Genomic DNA, 17500 nt, shown 5'->3' with positions numbered 1-17500 from the left:
ATTTTTGGGATCAGGGATGAAAATTTTGGGTAAAAATATGGGATCCGTTACGAAAAAATATACCTCGTTACGACCCTGCCACAAGCCAAAGGCTTACCATTTTTGTAACGAAATCCTTCAAAACAAAGGTGCAGGGATACTTTTGAAACAAAGCAAGACAAGGAAACGTACCTTGATCACAGTGAAGCCCAGTGTATCCCGGAACACAGAGACATTGATAACCACCAATATTGTTGACACATGTGGACCCATTTTTACATGGATTGTTTGTTAAGCATTCATTTATATCTGGAAGTAATACGCAAAGTACATGCGTACCGAGGTCGCCAGTACAGACCGAACGCAGTGTGGTCTGTACCAGCGACCGAGGTCAAGATTCTCCCATACAGACCGACCTAGCTCGGTTAATAAGATGTTTATTATATGGCCAACAAGAACAATTTAATTCGTTTAATTTAACTGGTTTGTACTAACTGACATTTTGCTTGCGAACGGCGATGAGTGGCGATGAGCTGAACTTAATTCTGTCAAAGTTTGCTTTTCATCCTCTCTTTTGTCATCATGCTGTTTGGCACTTCCATAAATAAATATTAGTAGAAGAAAATACTCAATATTTTTGCATTTTAGTTTGCATCTTTTCACCGCAAAACGTTACCGGTCTAGATGCCGGTCTAGATAGGAAAATCTAGACCGCCGTCAATATCGATTTTAGCCAATCAACTTCGTGAATTTTGTAGTTCCCAGTCCTCGTGAGACAGAGCCATATAATAATCAGCGATACTACACACCAAAATATCTAATAAGCTATTTCTTATCCAACTTTTTTACGCTAAATTTCTCGCAAATGGACTGTAAACAACCGAGAACGCATGACAGATCGCGGGGCAACAAACCAAGTGGACAATAACTAACTGTACAATATCGTGGAATGTTTGTATTTGTTTCGCGGATCAAAATTCTCATCCTTTTTGGGATCAGGGATGAAAATTTTGGGTAAAAATATGGGACCAGTTACGAAAAAATATATCTCATTACGACCCTGCCACAAGCCAAAGGCTTACCATTTTTCTAACGAAATCCTTCAAAACAAAGGTGCAGGGATACTTTTGAAACAAAGCAAGACAACGAAACGTACCTTGATCACAGTGGAGCCCAGTGTATCCCGGAACACAGAGACATTGATAACCACCAATATTGTTGACACATGTGGACCCATTTTTACAAGGATTGTTTGTTAAGCATTCATTTATATCTGGAAGTAATACGCAAAGTACATGCATTAATATACATAAATATATATATGTATATATATATATATATATATATATCTTATTCGATTTTTTCGTGTGTATGAAGTATCGCTGAATAGTTTTACGAGTTGTGCTGTATTTTGACGAGCCCGCTAACCCAAACAACGTGCAAAAATACTCAGCGATACTACACACTAAAATATCTAATAAGCTATTTTTTATCCAACTTTTTTACACTAAATTTCTCGCAAAATGAACTGTAAACAACCGAGAACGCACGACAGATCGCGGGGCAACGAACCAAGTGGACAATAACTAACTGTACAATATCGTGGAATATTTGTACTTGTTTCGCGCCTTTTCCGTACAATAACTAATATAGTTGGATAATATTAATAATGGCCGTTGGCAAAATCAGGACCGGACCGGACCGTACCGGATCGGATCGCATCGGATCGGATCGGATCAGACTGGATCTGCTCGGATCGGATCGACAAAACTCAGACTGGATCAGTTCATAACAAAATTTACGCCAATAGACACATGTAAACCCTGGGTCGCCATTTAATGTTACTCTCCCACCCTCGCTGGTGCCCTTCTGGAAAACGTTCTTACGCGCGTTAGTTTTAATATAATCCTAACAAACTATACATCAGAAGAAAGCTTGATAAATGTAGACAGTTTTTTTATTCAAGGACCAGCTGAACAAAGTACAAATGCCGTATCTTGGGAGATCTGACCAGCAAATAATATTTAGAATAAAAAAAACAAAATAATTATGCAAGGCTGATTGTACGACTGTTAGGATATATAGGTTTTGTTTGACAAACAAACACTATATACCCTTACAGCCGTACAATCCGAGTTTTGTCGATCTGATCCGATCCGATCCGATCCGGTCCGGTCCGGTCCTTGTTTTGCCGACGGCCGATAATAAAAGATGGTATCGATTACACAAACTCTCAATATCAATTGGCGTTAAATCGAGATCCAGGAATCGAACTCATGACCTCTTGCACCAAGGCCGTGCATTAACCGACTGTGTCATCTAGCTCCATAGATGGTTCATTCAAGTAAGTTTTTCAATGAAAATTTGACATCATTTCAATCAGAAAGCACAGGAGCATCTAGTCCCAGTCCTTTGCCCTGCGTTTCAGTGAAAGAAAGTGTAAAAACTCACAGGAGACGAAAGGAAGAGGCGGTTTTTTTTCACAGTGTGGAAACCGCCCCATCATTTTTTGTAACCTGTAGCATGGAATTTCTATTTGGACAAAAAATGGAGCTGATATTGTGAAAGTGTATCAAAGGAGGGTCTTATGACGTCATACATGTATATTTTTCTTCTTTTGAGAAACAATTTTTGTTTAAAACCAGATTTTGTGTTGGACTCGTACTTTGAGAAACAACTTTTGTTTAAAACCAGATTTTGTGTTGGACTCGTACTTTCGCGTTAAAAAATTGTGAAAAACATAGTTACATCGCTGATCTTTTAAGTAATTCTTGTTTTGGTCATGTAATTTACCAAATATGGTAGTGAGTTGAACCAGACAAAGAAATGTTAAATAGAACACACTTAGCAGAAAATGGTAACTGTTGAGTAAAGGGACTCGAGAAATGATATTTTGAGGCGGTCCATGGCAAACGTTTGGTATAGTTATGACCCACCCGCTTAATCTTGTTTACGACGAAGCCATGTATCTTTTTAATTAAACAAAGGAATATAGGAATAGGTTGAAAATAAGAGGGAATCAGTTGCTTAATTATTTTAGATAAGTTCGAGGATCATTTCCCTCTTTCGACTAATGTAATCTTTGACTAATTAATCTACTAAGACTAGTGAAATCGCGAAAACCTTGTCCACAGTTTTGGCCTTTGAATCCGATAACCCAGCGACAAGTATAACGTGTGCATTACACACTTAAAATTAAGAGGACAAGGATAGCCGAAAGTCTCGTTGTAGAATGAGGCAATAACACCTTTCTTAATGTCTGCTTTATATCTTAATGGCACTTTTCCCTGTTACATTCAAAGTCGTGTGCCACAGATCTAGACCTTATTCATAAATGTGGCACGTGTTTTATTATTCTTTTGCAAATGTGCAAATTAGCCTACCAAGCCTCATTTTAGAGCAACAATTTTTTTCAATTCATTGTATGGTATCGAGACTTGGTAGGATAATTTGCACTTAGACAAAGAATTATAAATTGACGACCATTTATGAATAAGGTCTATATTTTGAAGATAATTTAACTCAAATTTTATTGAAACCAATCAAATAGAAAATTGGTTTGATAAACAAGACAAAAAACTTAATTCAGCTATCCTCGTTAATTAAAAAAAAAAAATTAAAGTACCTATGTCACAGTTCTTCCCTTGAAATCCTATCCTGCACTGGCAGCGATATCCAATGGGCAGGTCATAGCAGGTTGAACCGTTCTTGCAAGGTTTCAGTATAGCACACTCGTTGATAGCTTACGATAAAGGAACAGTAAAAAAGAAAACTCAATCATAGCGCAACCTCTAGATGCAGTCCCTCTAAGACAAATTTTGTTATGAATGGTTAACTCAGCATTTTGGAAGATAAGGTGTACCTTACGTTTCCGCTACAGTAAAATTATGGAGCAGAACTTTCACCCTTCATAAATATGTGCATTCTTATTAGTTCTGGCTGATTTATGCATGGTTGTTGATATGTTCCTGGTTGTACCTTGCTTTTGTATGTTGGACCTCATGTACAATGCCATGCCGTATTTGGGCATATACCAATATACGGAGAACCTCGTGTGAGGCTCTCGGATTGAACTATTAAAATAGACCTTATTCACGATAGCCGCCATGTTGGATTTGCCTTTATCATGCAAATTAGCTACACACTTCTGAGGGGGCAAACAACGCAAGTTCGAGAGGTTACAACGAACATCTCAGCCACACAGATGATTTGTTTTACGTTCATTGAATATTTATCACCTAAGTACTAAAATAGAATGCTTACACAAGTTACTTCGATGCTTTTTTATTGAAAAATTAGCAGATAACGAAGTAGAAAGTCAAAATGACGGAGGTAATCAAAAGATATAAAATTATTATAAAAGGTACTTAATTCTAAATTCTAAAATTTACTTTTACCAATGTTAATTCAATATTTATAGCCGATTTTCCGTAATTTGCCTTTATTCCAATGTTTGCGCCCCAGCATAACACATGGCTAATTTACATGACAATTTGAAAACCAACATGGCAGCTATCGTGAATAAGGGCTATTACGTTAAGCTATCGCCTTTAACGTGCGTGTGTTTCCCTTGTTTCTCGAGTAATTATTAACTACAAAATATTACACTTACCTAAGCCTTTGTTCCCACAGTAACGAAGATTACAAGCCGGTGGCCTTTGTAATTCATAGACAAAGTAATTGCCACTGCACTTTTTGACTTTTATCTTTACTGACCAGTTACAACAACTGGAAAGCCAGTGAAAGCATACTGTCCTTTCAACAGTCTGCCCTGCATTTAAGGGAAGGTCACCGTTGAGCCAACCGGTTGCATGCGTTCCACAGTGTGACTGTTTCACACATGAGTCTGCCATCTTGTCACCAGCACTTCCAGAAAATCTATACCAGGCTGGTGTCTTTAGTGCGTTTTGGTCGCAGTCTGCAAGTGCTCCTGTGTAGTTTGCTGCACGGTTCTTTTCTCTGAGGACTTTGTGCACTACGCATCCATCAATTGCTGCAGACAAACGAAGATTCTGTGAAGCTTCCTCAACACTGTTTACTCAAAGATTAATATCGTAAGGAACTATTTGACCCCGAATAAACTGCTTCCTTCGGTTCCTATTCCGAGTGTACGCTTCCTCCCAATAAAACGCTTAATATTGGCGTTTTCGCAATCTGACATGGAATAGAATTGAAGAAAAGCAATTTAAATACACCTATCAATGTTAAGCCAGGGAGGGAGGGGGGGGGGGGGGGGGGGACGGGCTGACCCAGGGTAATTTGAAATTGTCATGGAAGTTAGTGTCAAATTTCCCACCCCTGGGCACCTACAGACTATCAAATTCCCCCAACCCCGTGCACCTTCGGAACATCACATTCCTGCCCTGGAGTAACATTTTTCCATGAAATTCACAATCTTGGAGCGCCATGTTCTTCACTGTCGATTTCAAAATCCGTTATAACAGCTGATGGAAATTTGTTGTGTAACTGGAAACCTTTCTCACGGTACTGAACAAGAACCTAACATTTACCAAAACAACATGAACAATATAAACCAGCTTTCGAATCAATCAAGCATGCACATTGATAGAGTGGAAAAATTCATTAATATGTAGAAATATACAAAAAGCATTCACGATAAAAAGTAGAAAGAAACATTCTCGTACTTGTGAACACTCCAGCAAGGACTGATAGAAGTGGTGGTCCTTATTTACAAAAAGACAAGATCAGGGGCCCGTTTCTCAAAAGTCCCGAAACTTTACGGGCCATTTTCGGGTGTAACAATTCCCTTTGTATCTCAAGGACGGAGAGGATTTAACTCGTCAAACTTCATGGTAATTTTTCTTTTTGTTACCTTTAAAACATGCTAAAAGACCGGCTTTCCAAAACAAGCAGTTGGCAGTTTCACAAATGGCTTTTCGGGCCCGAAAAGTTATCGGGACTTTCGAGAAACGGGCCCTAGCGGATCTAGGATAAAGTAATGACCGGTCTCCAAAACAACGAAAACGTTTCTAGGGAGTGCGGGGCATGTTCCCCCGGGAAATTTTTAGATTTTAACTCTCAAGGTCTCATTTCCCATGTTTCGTATAGACTTCCGTAAAACAGTCGAAACCGGTATGAATCCGCCCCTGAAGACGGATTTGCTTACCTTTCTTTCACCCGTGGTGTCCAGGAAAATCGGGAAAACCAAGTGAGTCTCATCATAACTAAGGTTACTCATCTCCAGGTTCTCTGGGTGTTCCAAGATGGTGGACATGTCGAATTCCCGACCATGGGGCGACGCATACGTGTCAAAATCCCTACCCAGGGGAAGGCCCTCTAAGTCAACTTCTCCAGGAACCCCCCATTTCCCCCCTCACCTTGGGGCTTAACATTTGATAGGTGCATTATCATTGCGATACAAAAGTAATCACGAGCAATAGTGGTCATGCATTCGTGACACACTACTTACCATTCTCGCAACGTTTTCCAGTGAAGCCCGGTTTACATATGCAGCTGTAACTCCCAAATAAATTCTGGCATGTACCACCATTGAAACAGGGACGCGTGATGCATTCGTTAACATCTACGGAATTCGAAAGGTTCAAATTAAATGCTCGAACCACAAAAAAAAGTAAATAAATATTCTCAGATCCTTCGCTAAAAAGACCACAAAAAATATTAATATATACCGAAAAAACTATTATTATAAATATACTGTCCCATTTTTTATTTTATTTTATAATGTCATGTATACAGCTTCCACTACGCAGAAACGACCTGCATGTGAAGAATATAGCACTGTACGAAAAGGACTGGGACTACCACAATAGGTTGGTCGACGGTCTAAACATGTCCTTGAAAATAAACGATGTTAGTTTGAAATAAGCCTTATTTACGATAGCCGCCATGTTGGTCTTCAAATTGTCATGGAAATTAGCCATGGGTTATGCTGGCGGGGGTGGGGGACATTGGAAAAAGGGCAAATTGCGGAAAAGTAAATTTTAGAATTTAGATTTAACTACCTTTTATAATAATTTTATATCGTTTGATTGCCTTTGACATTTTGACTTTCTACTTTAATTCTAGATTTGTTGTTGTTGCCACAGTAATAGACGTGGTAAAACTATTAATTGAATTTTACCCTGCCATGTAGGAACTGGTACCTTGCTCGCAGTTTTTGCCTTTGTATCCTGGCTTGCAGATGCAGGTGTAGTCACTGTTGTTGTTAACACAGGAACCGCCATTCCGACAAGGCGTTCTTGCTTTGCATGGATCTTTATTCGTGTGAACGAAGAAAGAGATCATTGTTAATTAATCGATTATTCTTACTACTCTATTAAACGGACAATATACGAGGCCCAGTTTCCGCGCCCGGATTATGTTTGTACACGGTTTACAAACAGTATTTCTGAAAAACCTAGCATTAATATAAAGACCTCCTCGTGGCATAATCAACTTTATTTTTTCTTTTTTTCAAATTTAAATCCCTATTACTTGTCAGTTGAGGTGGCCTTACCAAAGTTTTTATTTCCACAGTATCTTAGCCAACACACTGGTGTCTTCACAAGATTGTAAACATAGAACCCGTTACACCGCTTTATTTGTATATTTGCATTCCACTTGCAACAGCTGGTACTCCAATGAAAGCAGACTGTGGCATTGACAATTTCTCCAACTCTCTTTGGATGAACTCCAGCCAGCCAACCAGGTGCGTGTGTTCCACAATAGTGCTTGGAAACACACGATGTTGGCATCTGAGTACCAGCTTCTCCAGTGAACCTGTACCAATTAGGGGCCAAATCTTTTTGGTCACATCTTAGGAAGTTTCCTCTGTGGACGCCTGCTGCCCGCTGCTTGTCGCTCAGTGTAGTGTACTGCTTGCATGCATCGAACACTTGAAATGAAATACGAATTATTTTCATTGTAAGATTATATGGTTACATAGTCCTCGTCGGCATTTTGCATATAACAAATTATCTTTTCTGTATCTGACGCTTGGGTGGGGGGAGCTTTTTTTACTGTATGTAGTCTTTTCTGCCATAGATCAGTGATCATTACTTGCCATACGATCATTATATTTACTGGAGTCTGTGGGTCTAATACCATATATATTGTGTGGGCCCAGTTCCATCAGTAGGGCTAACGCTCACATGGTTCATATGGGATAGAAATATAGCACTTCACGTTACACTACATTCTCTTCAGTTAATTCTGTTTAAAATATAAGTGCTACACGGCCAACGTTTGTATAAACGTAACCTTTCCTTGTACTTGTACATGTTCATTGCGTGACTTTAAGATCTTCAGTTCCCACGGCCTGCTCCCGTCTGACCTTGTAGCTCAGTCGGTAGAGCGGCGGAGATCTAACCCGAAGGTCGTGGGTTCAATTCCCACCCTGGTCAGAGTTTTTCTCTGTCCTTGTGTGGGCCCAGTTCCATCAGTAGGGCTAACGCTCACATGGTTCATATGGGATAGAAATATAGCACTTCACGTTACACTACATTCTCTTCATATATCAATGGCCCTACGCATCGTAGTGGACACACATTAGATCTGTATATTGACAGACAGAATGACCAAATGTTATCTGATTTCAAGATAGTGTCCAGCATGCCATCTGACCACCATGCAGGGATATGTTCTATTGCCTTTCCAAGACCAAGACCAACGAAGAAAGCTGTCAAGCAAAGACAGCTCAGGAAGATAAACATGAAAGCTTTTAACACCGAGATTTTGAATTCTTCGCCTCATTCAGAAACACGTGGCACTTCGACTGATGTCAACAGTTTAACTGATAATTATAATTAGGTCTTGCGAGAATTTTAGATAAACATGCTACAAAATGTATCCGAACCATTACATTGCGCCCCAGTCCGCCATGGATGGTTTAATGAAAGTCTGCGAGCTATGAAAAAGCAAAGGCGCCAATATGAACGTAGATACCTATCCACCCCCCTAGAGGTTCATCGCTTGATTTATACTGATTTCTACAGGTCACATACAAAAGAGATCAACTCTGCTGAATCTGTTTATTATAAATCGCTTATAGCAAACTCAGATGAGAAACAGTTATTTCAAGTGATCGATGGATTATTCAAGGTAAAACCTGTCCCTTTGTTACCAACTCGCACGTCTCTGCAGTCTCGCACGGAGGAATTCAACTACTACTTCTTTACCAAGATACAGAAACTCAGGTTTGACTTACAGAATAACAACTTAGCAGCCCTGAACATGTCTGTTACCATCGATTGGCCTTCTAGCCAATTCGCACTCAATGAGTTTGCCACAATGACAGAGGCCTCAACTAAGGACACTATTTTACATTCTAAGCCTAAATCCTGCGTACTTGATCCCATACCAACGCACGTTGCGAAACAATCTGCTGAGGCTTTAACTGGTCCCATCACTATCATCTGGTGTGTTTCCTATGCCCTTGAAGAAAGGATTTATCAGGCCATCCATAAAAAAGCAAACAGCTATTACGCGTGTGTAATGACATCCTAAGTGCTATTGACAATAAACAGGAGGTGGTTTTGGTTATGCTAGATCTGTCGGCCGCTTTCGACACTATCGACCATGAACTTCTGCTCCAAAGGCTACAACATCGATATGGTATATGCGGAACAGGTTTGAATTGGTTTAGATCGTATTTTTCAAACAGAATACAATCGGTTAGAATTCATGAAGTTGATTCCTCTGATAAAATTATGCTATATTGAGTCCCACAAGGATCGGGACTAGGCCTTCTTCTCTTCTCATTGTTTTTTGCGCCTTTGGAAGATGTGACTCTCGCACACGGACTAGACGCAATGATGTATGCGGAAAACACACAATTTTATATTACTATTGGTTCATCTGATCAGCGCCCTATTGTCTTAACCAAGCTGGAGTTGTGCAATAATGACATAATGATCTGGTGCACTAGTAACGGCCTCGCGTGTAACCCGGATAAAACTGAAATTGTCCACTTTACATCTCGATTTTCCAATTCACAAGATATTCCGGACATTAACATCAATGGATGCACCATTCCACCAAAACCAAAGGCAAGAAATCTTGGAGTCATTATGGACTCACACTTATTGCTCACAAGACATATTAATAATATAGGGCAAATCAGCATGGTATGCTATAAGAAACATTGGCAAAATCAGTCGTCATCTGGACCAAGAAAGTTGTGTTAGACTTGTGCACGCGTTTGTAACGCCTAAATTAGACTCGTGTGATGGTATTCTCACAGGGTTGCCCAATAAAGAGTTATATAAATAAATTACAGCACATGCAAAATGCTGCAGCCAGGCTTGTAGCAGGCGCAAAGAAACAGGAGCACATCACACCTGTACTACAAACGCTTCACTGGCTGCCAATCAGAGCCCGAATTGATTTTAAAATTTTTCTTATTAGATATAAGGCATTAAATGATCAGGTCCCAGGCTATATATTTGAAATTTTAGCTAAATACAAACAAACGCGCAAACTTCGTTCCGCTGATAAGAACTTGCTTATTGTACCTAGAACCAACTCTAAACATTATGGTGATAGAGCCTTTAGTGCAGCAGCCCCTAGACTCTGAAACTCTTTGCCACTAAATAGTCAGAACTGTCCCTCAGTTAACTTTTTTAAAGCTTCTCTTAAAACTTATCTTTTTCGTGAATATTTTGATTTGTAATACCTTTTTTGTTTATTTATTTATTTTTATTTTTTTGACATTTAAATGAGTATCATTATTATTATTTTTTACTTCTGTAAAGCATTGAAACTTGTAAAATGCTACATAAATTATTATTGTTATTATTATTGTTATTATAAAAATAAAAAATACAATAATGAATCATTTAATATGCATTATAAAAAAATTCCATTACATATGTGTCTTTCTCTTTGGTCTTAAAATACTAATTAATAGAAATCTATAAAACTAAAAGGTTTCGTACTATACTAGACCATTATAAAAAAAAATTCCATTATATATGTGTCTTTCTCTTTGGTCTTAGCAATTGATATTATTATTATTATTATTATTAGTAGTAGTAGTAGTAGTAGTAGTAGTAGTAGTAGTAGTAGTAGTAGTAGTAGTAGTAGTAGTAGTAGTAGTAGTAGTAGTAGTAGTAGTAGTAGTAGTAGTAGTAGTAGTAATAGTAATAGTAGTAGTAGCTAACTCGCTTAACGATGAAAAAGCTGCTGTTCTAGAATTTACGGAATTCACAGACCTTGAAGATGTTCATTTAGCACATTAACAAGTGATCTGAAACTGTGACCTTTCGAGTTCATAATGTCAGCAAATTGAATTCTTAACCACTTGTGTACATCCTAAAAAATCAATTGTTCACCAACCAATCTCGCAGTGTCTCCCCAAAAATCCATCTTTGCATTTGCATTTGTAGCTTCCTGCCAGATTCTTGCACGTTCCGCCGTTGCGACAAGGTCTGGTAAGACACTCATTGATATCTGGAAGAAAGCGGAACATTTGCTTTATTCATAAGAACAAACCTCTGTTCTTCCTGCTTTCTAAAGAAACGGTGGCGATTCTTCAGTGGGGTAGGAAAACACGAACCGAGTTTTAAAAAATGCCGGAACAACTAACTAACATTGTAAAATGTGACGTTGACATTTGTGAATCAAATACTGTGTTGCAAAGCTGCATAACTGCGCCATTTGGTTTAATAATAACATATGTATGTTGTCGGTCAAATCAAGTCTCCTCATTGATCCTCATTGTACCTAGGTTTAATATGCACTCTACCTAGTTTAAAGCATATTTAAACCCCTAAAAGAGTACCTTCCCTCAATCTCTGTCTTAGATATCTCAACACATCTTCTTACTGTTTCATACCATCCTATCGGTTTCTGCATTCATACACTTTCCGTTGAATCTCAACATTACAACATAGTAAGGGAACAAACAACTGTACTATGCTTACCGGTACTCAAAGTCGGACCCTCTACGGTTTATAGTAGTGTGTTTTTACCACAAAACTACAACGACGATCATACTCAACGCAAGACAGTTATTTACCTTTTCAAAATTAGGTCGATTGGTGTCCTTGCATAAGGACCAAAACCACTTTTAACCTGACCCTAATTTTTCCCTAAGCTTAATTTATCTAAGTGCGTATTCAACCTAGGAAACAGCGGAGATAACCAAGTTAACCTACACTTGTAGGTAAAAGCGCATTCAACCTGAGAACGGACTTTACCTGCAACATCTTTATGGTTTCAAGTGAGAAGAAGCGACTTGCCATGAAATCAGTTAAACCATTTTCATTTCAATGTATCTAACTGTACCCGTCACGATTCCACCGGCTTCTCGCCGTTTTTTCTACGGTTTGGTGGAGCCCAAGGCTACCCATCGACCTCATGCGCGGCTTAAGACCTCCAGAAAGGTATATTCTACATACACTGAGTATGTCAGAAATTGGCGTCGAGCTATGAAAGAAGCTTACGCCTTGGTCTCCACCCTAGCAAGGAAGAGTGCACTTCCTAAGAGTGCACTCTTAGGAAAGCAGCATTACGAGAAAAAAGTAAAACATATTACTGCGCTGTTTGAAGAAGATCGAGTTCTTGTGAGAGTTATGACTGAACATGATAGCCCTGGAAAGCTACAAGAAATGTATGCTGTAACAAAGAAAACAAAGGATATGGCTGTCTATGAAGTTAAACCAGAAACTGAAATTGGAAGATCACGTGTTTTGCATCGCAATATGCTACTACCATGTTCCTACTTCTATGTTGAAACACAACTTGAACCTTCGAAAAACTTCCAGGCTGTGTCCAAGAGAGCTTACAATTAGAAATCCGCACGAGAATAAACCAACGTAACTACGGATGAGGGCATTAGGCATGTAAACATTGCCAGCCTGAAGACATTGCTCCAGGCTATGTTGAAAGGGACACTGAGACAGGACCCGAAGAGGATACTAACCAAGCCAATGAGCAAGACTCCAAGGAAAAAAATAGGAAACCAAGAGCAACGTCTCAAAGTGACAGATAATGAGGCAGTAGATAACTTACCTTTAAGGCAATCCCAGCGATTAAGCAGACAACCTCAAAGCATGACCCAAGATACAAGAGGCTTATCATCCTTTCAACCAAGATTTACAACAGGCTTTCAAGGCATCACAGTGTCGTAGATGCTGTGTGGCAACACTTGAAAGTACCGTGGTTGAGGACAACATTTTTGTTGAAGATGGAGGAAATGAGGAATATACCACTGTACGAAAAGGACTGGGACTAGAACAATAAGTTGGTCGATCCAAACACGTAATTGAAGATAAAGGATGTTTGGTTGTAATTATTGCGTGTCAAACCCTTTACATTTAATTATAAATTTGTTTTTGTTGCCACTGACAGTAATAGACGTGGTAAAAATATTAATTGAATTTTAACCGGCCATGTACCTTGCTCGCAGTTTTTGCCTTTGTATCCAGGCTTGCAGATACAGGTGTAGTCGCTGTTGTTGTTCACACAGGAAGCGCCATTCTGACAAGGCGTTCTTGCTTTGCATGGATCTTTATTCGTTAGGACGAAGAAAGAGATCATTGTTAATTAATCGATTATTCTTACTACTTTATTAAACGGACAATATACGAGGTTCTAGTTTCTTGCGCCCGAATTATGTTTGTACACGGTTTACAAACGTTATTTGTAAAAAAAAATGTCCCGTCATTAATATAAAGACCTCCTTGTGGCATAATCAACTTTATTTTTTCTTTTTTTTTTTCAATTTAAATTACCGTTACTTGTCAGTTGAGGTGACCTTACCAAAGTTTTTATTTCCACAGTATCTTAGCCAACACACTGGTGTCTTCACAAGATTGTAAACATAGAACCCGTTACAACGCTTTATTTGTATATTTGCATTCCACTTGCAACAGCTGGTACTCCAATGAAAGCAGACTGTGGCATTGACAATTTCTCCAACTCTCTTTGGGTGAGCTCCAGCCAGCCATCCAGGTGCGTGTGTTCCACAATAGTGCTTGGGAACACACGATGTTGGCATCTGAGTACCAGCTTCTCCAGTGAACCTGTACCAATTAGGGGCCAAATCTTTTTGGTCACATCTTAGGAAGTTTCCTCTGTGGACGCCTGCTGCCCGCTGCTTGTCGCTCAGTGTAGTGTACTGTTTGCATGCATCGAACACTTGAAATGAAATACGAATTATTTTTTATTGTAAGATTATATGGTTACGTAGGCCTCATCGGCAATTACATATTACAAATTATCTTTTCTTTACGTGACGCTTGGGTGGGGGGAGCTTTTTTTACTCTATGTAGCCTTTTTGTGTCATAAATCAGTAGCTTACTCGATTAATGATGAAAAAGCTGCTGTCCTTAAATTTACTGAATTCACAGACCTTGAAGATGTTCATTTAGAACATTAACAAGTGATCTGAAACTGTAACCTTTCCAGTTTACAGGGTCCCAAAGGTGTTTAGGGCTCCAGGGCTCCGGGCCTAAAAAAGCGGGGCTCCAGGGCTCCAAGGCCAAAAAATCGGGGCTCCAGGGCTCCATAGCAGCTACTTAAAGGCTCCGGGCTCCACTGTTGACTAGTAGACTGTAGTCCCAATTTTCACCCAAAATAAAATCAGGAAATAAACTGAATTTAAAATTCGGAGTTTTTCCATCTTTCTTTTGTCTTTCTTTACAAGGGTGAACCGAAAACGTAATTAATCTGATTAATGGCGGGAAAACAATGGTCACGTGGTCATCCTTGCTGCCTTTTTGCCGACTTTGCTCCTCGTTGCCAGCAGTCTGTCATTTGTGTCATCCGTTTGCACTTGCTGTAAATTCCGTGTTTTCTCTCTAACCTCCAGTTTTCAGCGAGTTTCAGAATTACAGCGCTTCGAATCCTGTTATGTCGACAGGACAGGCAGAGGAAGTTCAAATAAGCACATCTCAAGAACTGAGAGAAAATTTGCCTGATGCAACAGCGTGCTTATACAAACTTTAACGGAATAGGCCTGCCACCAAGGGAGCTTTATGTTAAAAAGTGATGGAACTGCGACATCCCTTTCCGCCGAGTTCAAGAATTATTTGGCCATAAACCACGGTTTAAATGAGGTAGCCAGAACATTTGGCATAAAAAATTGCTGCAAAGAAACATACTACTTTACGTTGAAAATTAGCTGATAAATTTCAAACAAAAACTAATGACTTTTTATTCTTGCGTGTCTTAATTCTGTTAATTCCCTAACTCCACGACCGAGACACGGAAAGTAACTGTTGATAGGAACATAAAAAATGATATGAAAGATGTTATTCAGTTTGTCACAAACGTTGGACAATGAACAAACATTTGAATCCCAGACAGGAGTCCAACCTAAGCACTGAGCTACAGGGAGAACTCGTCGTGAGCTACCTGTAGGTCAATATACGACACTCGTCCTACATACAACTATGATTGGCAATATCGAAAGCGTCCTGTACGTGGTGATAAAGATGGCCTTTGCCTGCAGAACGTTATACTTTTTTGAGAGCAAGTTAGCAACTGTTTAACCTATGCGTTTCAAACATAATTTGAAAATCAAGGAGTGCAATATGTAGCTGACGCTTTAATCCAGCGTGAGAGTCTGGGTAAGTGTTTGGATTAAAAAAAAAAAGATTTATTTAGATTTAAATTATTATGATTGTTTTATTTCTGATTTATTTTATTTAAAAAAAAAAAATTAAAATTAAATGCGAGGGTAAGCAACTTGTCTTCAGAAAACAAAGAAACACAATCAGAATGCGATAATTGCGTTACACACCGGACAAATGGCAAAAACAATGCATGTTTCTATCATCTGTTGCACTTTCTCCTCTCTAGATACCATTTAAAACAAACAAAAGCAACGAGGACTGAGTACTAAAAATGATTGGATTTTAATATTTGGAGAACGGGCTCCACAGCTAGAAACGATCAGGGCTCCAGGCGGAGAAATGATCGGGCTCCGGGCTCCATAGCAAAAAAATCCAGGGCTCCAGGAACACCCCCCCCCCCCCCTTTGGGACACTGAGTTTATGATATCAGCAAATTGAATTCTTAACCACATGTGTACACCCTAAAAAATCAATTGTTCACCAACCAATCTCGCAGTGTCTCCCCAAGAATCCATCTTTGCATTTGCATTTGTAGCTTCCTGCCAGATTCTCGCACGTTCCGCCGTTGCGACAAGGTGTGGTAAGACACTCATTGATATCTGAAAGAAAGAACATTTGCTTTATTCATAAGAACAAACCTCTGTTCTTTCTGGTTTCTAAAGAAACTGTGGTGCTGCCTCGGTGGGGTAGGAAAACACGGAAATAGTTTTTTTAAAAAAACCGGAACAACTAACTAACATTGTAAAATGTGACGTTGACATTTCTGAATCCAATACTGTGTTGCAAAGCTGCCTAACTGCGCCATTTGGCTTTACAATAACATATGTATGTTGTCGGTCAAATCCGGTCTCAGGTTGAATCCGTTTTTACCTATATTAAATTGATGATCCTCATTTTACCTAGGTTTAATATGCACTCTACCTAGTTTAAAGCAGATTTAAACCCCCAAAAGAATACCTTCCCTCAATCTGTGTCTTAGATATCTCAACACATCTTCTTACTGTTTCGTATCATCTTATCGGTTTCTGTTTTCATACACTTTCCGTTGAATCTCAACATTACAACATAGTAAGGGAACAAACAATTGTACTACGCTTACCGGTACTCACATTTGGAGCCTAAAAGGTTTATAGTGCTGTGTTTTGACCACAATACTACAACGACAATCATACTCAACCCAACACAGTTCTTTTTATTATTTACCTTTACATAATGAGTCCATTGGTATCCATTCATAATGACCAAAACCAATTTTAGCCTGACCCTAATTTTTCTCTAAGCTTAATTTCGGCTGCAAAACAGTTTTTTTAATTTATCTGAGTGCGTATTCAACCTAGGAAACAACGAGGATAACCAAAGTAGCCTACACTTATAGGTAAAAGCGCATTCAACCTGAGAACGGACTTTACCTGCGACATCTTCATGGTTTCAGGTGAGAAGAAGCGGCTTGCCATGAAATCAGTCAAACCATTTTCATTTCCATGTATGTAATTGTACCCGTCACGAATCCATCGGCTTCTCGCCGTTTTTTCTACGGTTTGTTAGAGCCCAAGGCTACCCATCGACATCATGCTAGGCTTGAAACCTCCAGAAAGATATATACTACATACTCTGAGTATGTCAGAAATTGGCGTCGAGCTATGAAAAAAACTTACAACTTGGCTTCCATTCTAGCAAAGGAAGAGTGCACTCTTAAGAAAGCAGCAGTACGAGAAAAGAGTAAAACATATTACTGCGCTGTGTGAAGAAGATCGAGTTCTTGTGAGAAATATGACTGAACGAACGTGATGGCCCTGGAAAGCTACAAGAAATGTATGCTGTAACAAAGAAAGCAAAGAATATGGCTGTCTATAACGTTAAACTAGAAATTGGAAGATCACGTGTTTGCATCGCAATATGCTACTACCATGTTCCTACTTCTATGTTGAAACACAACTTGAACCTTCGAAAAACTTCCAGGCTATGTCCAAGAGACCTTACAA

The 17500-nt window shown here is 39.1% G+C and overlaps 2 protein-coding genes across 8 annotated transcripts in view; one reads left to right on the top strand and one right to left on the bottom strand.

The window, feature by feature from the left end:
- The window catches only part of LOC138038315 (striated muscle preferentially expressed protein kinase-like), a 390347-nt gene that overhangs the window by 203381 nt on the left and 169466 nt on the right, over positions 1–17500 (top strand). The window lies entirely within an intron of this gene.
- The window catches only part of LOC138038145 (neurogenic locus Notch protein-like), a 63055-nt gene that overhangs the window by 34076 nt on the left and 11479 nt on the right, over positions 1–17500 (bottom strand). For 4 of the 7 annotated variants that reach the window (XM_068883972.1, XM_068883998.1, XM_068883985.1 and 1 more), the window contains exons 9-19: positions 16004–16117; positions 13702–14079; positions 13338–13448; positions 11275–11388; positions 7457–7834; positions 7104–7214; positions 6410–6523; positions 4592–4972; positions 3605–3721; positions 1136–1252; positions 172–288 (exon numbers count right to left, since the gene is read on the bottom strand). In XM_068883972.1, coding sequence (XP_068740073.1) covers positions 172–288; positions 1136–1252; positions 3605–3721; positions 4592–4972; positions 6410–6523; positions 7104–7214; positions 7457–7834; positions 11275–11388; positions 13338–13448; positions 13702–14079; positions 16004–16117 — 2052 coding nt within the window. The remainder of the gene's footprint in view (positions 1–171; positions 289–1135; positions 1253–3604; positions 3722–4591; positions 4973–6409; positions 6524–7103; positions 7215–7456; positions 7835–11274; positions 11389–13337; positions 13449–13701; positions 14080–16003; positions 16118–17500) is intronic. The other 3 variants (XM_068884011.1, XM_068883992.1, XM_068884002.1) reach the window with 1 other exon arrangement.

Source organism: Montipora capricornis, chromosome 1 (genome assembly GCF_036669925.1).
Source record: "Montipora capricornis isolate CH-2021 chromosome 1, ASM3666992v2, whole genome shotgun sequence".
Lineage (NCBI taxonomy): Eukaryota > Metazoa > Cnidaria > Anthozoa > Scleractinia > Acroporidae > Montipora > Montipora capricornis.
The sequence above is the reverse complement of the archived record's forward strand: the minus strand, read 5'-3'. Positions and strand labels throughout refer to the sequence as shown.